The following is a 6,893-nucleotide window of genomic DNA, read 5'->3' on the forward strand; positions in this document are numbered from 1 at the left end:
AAATAAAAGGTATAGAACTGATACACACAGTAGGAAATAGGGAGGATAGGGAGAAAAGGAAAGTGAATGTGATCTGCAAACTATTTATTTGAAATAGCTCATTGTTGATAACTTGTTGATTCCAACACTTGCTGGGAGTTACTGAGTTTTCTGAATTCTAAATAAACTTGCTCTTGCGTTGCTCTGCTGTTACATAAAAATGGCTTTTGTCAACTTATTCGATATGTAGTCTTCAGCTTTAGAGCAGCGACAGTGATTATATTTTTCCGTAAATATCTCACAAAAAATAATCAAGTCTTAATGCAGTATCTCATTACAAAACTCCACTATTATAACTTTCCTAAAAAGCAAGGATTAACAACTGTGGGACGTAGGGATTAGCGAACAGAGATTAACATAAATCTACTTTTGTGTTTATATAATAGGAAACTAAAAAGAGTAATTGTGTGGTTCAGGATAGTGTACAAAGCAAGGAGAGTTAAAAGCAGAACAGGTTATTTGGGTAATTATTTTTCTGCCAATTAAAAAAAATCATTATATTCAGCCTGCCAATAATTTTGGCAAATTTGTAAATCTCATTATACAGAGATGGATAAAAATAGAGAACTAATTCATAACATTCTCTCTCTCTCTCTCTTTTGTATTAAATCTATCTTCAAGTAGCAAAATAGCTGTAGGGGAAAATGTTATCTAAAAACAACAGCACAGAGAAAACCAGCACAAATCCCACTTTTACTTAAAACTGTAACAGTCTACACACCATGTTCATATTTTTACAACTAGAGCCATAAATTTTATCAAACCACACAATTTAATTGCAGCTTAAAACTCTATAGGTACAAATACCTCCTGCTCAAAATCTCTTTTCAGACAACATGTGAGGACAAGGCAAGTACATGCCCTCTAGCAAACCAGTCTAAACTCAGGAGACCCAACTATAACTTTGGAAGACGGCAGAAATCAAGCAAGTCATTCTCTTTTGATTAGTTAAAGCGAGGAGACTATTAAGCCATAAAAATGGAACCTCTTACTATTCTCAGTAATAGACATTGAGCTCTTAAGAGTGGGTGAGGGAAGCCTTGCCTTAATTTCTGCAACTAATAACCTTTATGATTAAAACAAGCTGATATTGGTATTAGTAATAACAGTAAGCAAAGCAGCTTCTCAAGCCATACCAGCTTTTTTCAGTGCAAATTGGTCTGCTAGTAGCGCAGAGCTGTAACCGTCATAAACATGCAAACTTAATCACTCAGTAGAAAAAAATATCCTAAGTAATTAGCTAAATTAACTAAAAAAAACACATGCTGATTTGTTTTTTTCTTGTCTACTTTCTTTTACTAGTGAAAACTAAAACTAAATGAGTTACTTCTATGCAGGGCAAACTTTCCTTCTTTTCACTAAAATTATAACTGTCAAGGTATCAAAGAGTATCACCTTGAGGCAATACATCAAACTCAGTATAAGCTGCATGAAACATTATTTATTTGTCTTCAAATTAAAGTCAAGAGCCTCAAGCCTTCCCTCCTCCTTGTCCTGTATTGGTAAAATTAAAATCTAAGTAGTATTTCAGAAGGATAATGCTCTTTATCAATAGAAAGTCTTTTTCCTACCCCGAAAGACCTCTGCTGTCTCCTTAAGATTTAAATTTCTCTACATTTACCAGTAGTCACCTCCAACTAAATATGATGGAGTACTAGAAACAGAAAAACATCACTTTCCAGAGATTTAGCCAGGATCCTAGCACCCTCAGAGCTTATAGTCATAAGTATCAGAATTTAAAGAAAAAAAAAATCATCTCTGCTTTCTTTTTAAAAGAAAAATCTGTAAATATTCAGCTAGCTCCAAACTATGCTCCAGTCACGCACAAGGCTGAACGTTTGCTGCTGAAAAGTCCTTCCTAAAATTTTACAATCTTGCCTCCTTCCACACCACAGGAACAAAGAAAACCCCATGGCCAGCCATCAACCTGTATGTTATTTTTTAACTTGGACAAGCTGAGGGATAAGCGTGCCCTGAACTGATAACCAAGGAAACAAGCTAATGGCCTGCAGCACAGAACTAATCTCCATGGGAACATCTCAGTACTACACACATATATTATTAAAAGAAAAATGTCTGATATCAAGGTCGCAGTGGACCAGTTGTCTCTATTATATCTGGACAGAAAGATGGATTACATTTTTCCCACTTTTACCAGAGAAGACAATGAAAAAATGTTTTGCAGGATCAAGGAAACACTGCTCTCCATCCATCTCTGTTCAAACTCCAGATACCCTATTGAGCAGAGGTGTCACACAGAGGGGGGTAGACTGACATTTCTCATTGTACTTTTTTGACCAACTTTATCAGACTCAGTTTGAAATCTGTTATTCGTACTGACCAATACACTGACCCAAGAGGAGCTGATGTCAAGAGTTTAAATCTTTAGTCCCCTTCCTACTGTTGGGACACAGCGTTAGAATAGTTAAGCCACATCCTCCTCAAATCAAAAATGCAAGTTCAAACCATGCTGTAGACTTGTGACAAATGCCATCTGAGCTGTAAATGTGTATCTTGTCATCTGCATGCGAGCTGGAAGTTTTCAGGTGCAGTGGTAGTTTCGCATTCCTTTACCCATTGCTTGTTACAGAAACCGGCATGCCTCAGGCAGGCCAGTCTGACTGGCCACGCAAGCTAGGCATAGCCTCTGACCTACGACTGTGCGCGTGCATATGCTCCTTATCACAGACATATTTGCAGACCACTAGCAATCATAGGACAGAGGGGCCTGACAGCATTGGCCACACTGCATTTAAAGTGAAGGGCACTATGAATTTGATCGGAAAAAAACCCAAAAACCTATAAAACTTGAAGACCTACTACATGATAAATTAGAATGTAATTAATTGGTATAAGTAAGGAGCAAACGTATTGGTTAAGAACAGCTCAGAAGGGGTGGATGCAAAAACTCAGCAACAGTCCACTAACTTACATCTAGCATTTAATGCTAGATACGATCCCGTTCTGCACAGATACAATCTGCACCAAAAGAACATGGCATTACCACAGCCGTATTTATTTGCAGTACCCTATTAAGTTGGATTCTCTCACCTTCATAAATGAAGGAAGACTATAATGCTGACGAAAAGCAATATTTAAGATATTTTAAGACCCTTTTAGTGAAATAAATAAGCAATTCTTCTCCTTTGAAATAAAGCAGCAAAATGGTGGTGTTTCAAAAAGGCGGTGGCAACAATGTTCAAGATGCACTGGATGATTACACCAGCCACAAAAAGCCTCAAAATCCCAATGATCTTATTTTCAATCTGAGAATCCAGCATAAACCCACAGCAACATGTCATTTTGGAAAGCAGGCTTGTGATACAATATGATCATGACTGTATGAATTATTACTGTGATCGTAGTCTTTCACTATAGCTGTATGTACTTCAATTTAAGCCACGTTTCTTCACTACGATAACCACAATTCATAACAGTTTCTCTAACTTTTTCTATGCTTTTCTTTTACGTGAGCTCAGACAACATCTACATTTCAGTTTAGATCCTCCCTGCTTCTGCTACACACAACTGAGGTAAAATCCAGTGAGCCACGGCAGTGCTTGCCTGCTCCTCCAGTGACTATTTCCTATTGGCAGTCTAAACGAGAACTGAAAAAATAAGAAGACAACACAACAGTAATATTACAGTAATCTTAATTACTACTTAGAAAGAGTCCTTTCTAGTGTGTTTCACGAGCTTACCTGTCTGAAGCTTCCAAGTCAAAACAGAATCGCCTGTCTATAGTATCTATATTTCTTTTGGTACAATACGTAAGGACGAAAAGTTCCTCATCACCCTGTGAAAAGAAAGGTTTTATGTGCTTGACCCAGTAACTGAAAGCTTCAGTAAGCCAGCTATACAAACCAAGTAAGGTAAATTTACATTAAAATAATGGCAAAAGCTACACTGAAAACAGACACTTGCAAAAGAGTTCACTCATGGTTGCCATTCAGGCCTCTGCACAATAGCACATAAATTCCATGGTCATTTACGGGACATAAATGCAAAAATACTGAGTCCATTTTAGCTGGTACTTTACAGTACCACAGTAATTTAAACTAACAAAAATATTTTGCTGTAAAGATTTTGTACATGTTGCAATACAAGCACACAATGAGTTTAAGAGACTTCTCCCATTTTATGTCAGACATAGCAATTTCTGTAGTAAAGGCTATTGCTACAGTAACTACAACAAAGTAAGTGTTCTTTACTATCTGTAATCTGTCTTACAGAACCAGTCCTTTCTTCAAGACCAACCAACACTAGGATCATATTTTACCCTTAAGTATTCAGAAATCAAATAAACTCATCTGTGAATGCTGCATGAGTTGTACCGGATTTAGTCAGGATTAACTGTACATTTTAATTATTTCTTGTCTCATTCAACATCTCGAGACACAGGAGGTTGTCACTGAAGGAGTAACTGCATTGTGGGTTTCAAAATGGGAGATCTTTTAATACAGAAAAAATGGCTTCATAAGTGTTTTAGAATGCCGAATGCTTACACACATACTATATTAACTAAAATGGCTTATTACAATTAGAGTAAATCAGGATAAAAAATTCATAGAAGTACTGAAATGATTAAGGAAGCCAAATGCCACTAATTTTCTGTATGGCAGGTTTTCCAGAGCTTTTGAAAGATTCTTCCAAATTCAATGTATTTGCAAATATAGACAGCCCTCAAAATGATGAAAGCCATCTCCCCCCTGCTCAAACTAATAGGATATAATACCCTGATAGAATTCCAACAACGTGATTTTCTAACCAAATTTGAAGATAGAGCAGGGTGCTGCATTTACAGGAATATTGACTCAAGCATTATTTTCCAGCTTCAGCTATCCTTTTTCCTTGCAACAAAATGCATTTCATCCATATTAATGCATTCATTTAATGCGTCATCTCTGAAGGTGCTGAGTGCCCTCAATTCCCAACTATTTCAATAGGAATTAAAGCCATTTAAAGATCAACAGAGTCTTGGGTCCTGAATATTTCAGATGCCATCAAAGATATCTGAAATTACATTCAGTTGTCAGTACAAATTATATTCCCATTAAAATCCTCTTTTCTAGTCCCTCTTCCAGTACTTACATCTCTGAAAGAAAAATCTGACTGGAGCATGTAAGAAAGAAATTTCTAAGTCTACTGTATTTTCCTGATTTATACTTTAACAAGTTAAATGCCTCATGGATAAACCAGATTCTAAATGGTGAAACACTGCACGTTATCTGTACCATGTTCTCCGGTCTTCTAAAAGGAAGCAACTGAATAGTCTGCAGAATTCTTATCTATTAATCCACCCGTTACTTTAGGCTAATATCATTAAATGGCAGACTGAATTGCATGAAGAAAGAAGAAAAAAGGGGCAAGGAGGTAAAGAGGAAAAGTACTTGACACATCTTATCTGACGCATCCTCTGATCTTGATACAGGGTAAGTATAAGAGTAGAATATAAAAATATACTTACAACTTTCCCTCCTGATCTGTGTTCAAATGGGATCATGGTGAACTTCTTTGTCTCTTTCCTATACATGCAATAGTGCTTCACCCAACTGGAACCAAAGGGAGCAGGCCCTACATAAAATGGAAGCATTAAATAGTATGTACTTTTTCCAGTTTGTGTGTTTTCTTCTCCTGCTTTCCAAAATGATACTTGAGTCCTACTTAATTCCTAATAATGCAGTATTTAAAACAAAGGTATGAATTAAGAACATTATACAAAGTAATACAAATGTTAACCAGTGCTTACTATTCTAAAAACTGATATATGTAGTAATTCACATTTATGCTTAATGACAAATGGAAAGAATTCTTAACGTATCTTTGTCTCACTACTACAGACAAAATAATTTTTCCCTATAAAATAAACATCCCTTGGAAACTTTACTTCAGCAGAACATGGAAACCTAGTTTTACACTTGGTAACTTGAAGCTAAATAACTGCAGATTAACGCACCTGTGTTGCAAGCTCTACATTATCTACTGATTAAGGTCTGATCACATTTTCTGACACCAAAACTCACTCCTAACTATTCATCAGTGCACACCCTACATAGAATACATTTACTTAAGAGCCAAGCCTACTGCATACAGTATTATTGAGATTTGCACCATAACGTTAACTGTTAAAACTTGGATTCTGACCCTCTCTATCTTCTCACTTCTATTAATTTACTTTTTTAAAAAAAGGTCTGCAAAGGAATCATCTCTTTTGAAGGACTCTGCCCCAGAGTATCAGGGAAGCCCTTCACGAGTGGCTCAAGCTGACAGAGGATTTCATTGCTCCTAACCTGGAAGGTCTCACTGCCCTGCTCCTCCCCAACTCAGCTTCAGGCGTACCCGCTTCTTCTGAATCCTTTCAGCTGATTATAAAGCTCATGATGACCAAGACCAGTGAACGGATCTCACAGAATAATGATTTTTCTTATTTTTTACTGCTAGTTCTCTTAAAACTTATTTCTGAACACTGTAATACCAATGTGTCCTGGTTTCGGCTGGGATAGAGTTAATTTTCTTCCTAGTAGCTGGTACAGTGCTGTGTTTTGGATTTAGGATGAGAACAATGTTGATAACACACTGATGTTTCAGTTGTTGCTAAGCAGTGCTTACACTAGTCAAGGACTTTCCAGCTTCCCATGCTCTACCGACTGAGAAGGCTGGAGGTGCACAAGAAGCTGGGAGGGGGCACAGCCAGGACAGCTGACCCAAACTGGCCAAAGGGACATTCCATACCATGTGACATCATGCTCAGTATAGAAACTGGGGGAAAGCTGGCTGGGGGACCGCTGCTCGGGGACTGGCTGGGCATCGGTCGGCAGGTGGTGAGCAATTGTACTGTGCATCACTTGCTTTGT

At 37.3% G+C, this 6,893-nt stretch overlaps 1 protein-coding gene across 1 annotated transcript in view; it reads right to left on the minus strand.

Moving 5' to 3' along the window:
* The window catches only part of ARHGAP10 (Rho GTPase activating protein 10), a 155,006-nt gene that overhangs the window by 73,670 nt on the left and 74,443 nt on the right, over nucleotides 1-6,893 (minus strand). Inside the window, exons 9-10 of the mRNA XM_009280245.2 lie at nucleotides 5,507-5,613; nucleotides 3,741-3,835 (exon numbers count right to left, since the gene is read on the minus strand). Of these exons, the coding sequence (XP_009278520.1) occupies nucleotides 3,741-3,835; nucleotides 5,507-5,613 (202 nt within the window). The remainder of the gene's footprint in view (nucleotides 1-3,740; nucleotides 3,836-5,506; nucleotides 5,614-6,893) is intronic.

Source organism: Aptenodytes forsteri, unplaced genomic scaffold (genome assembly GCF_000699145.1).
Source record: "Aptenodytes forsteri isolate BGI_AS27 unplaced genomic scaffold, ASM69914v1 Scaffold227, whole genome shotgun sequence".
Lineage (NCBI taxonomy): Eukaryota > Metazoa > Chordata > Aves > Sphenisciformes > Spheniscidae > Aptenodytes > Aptenodytes forsteri.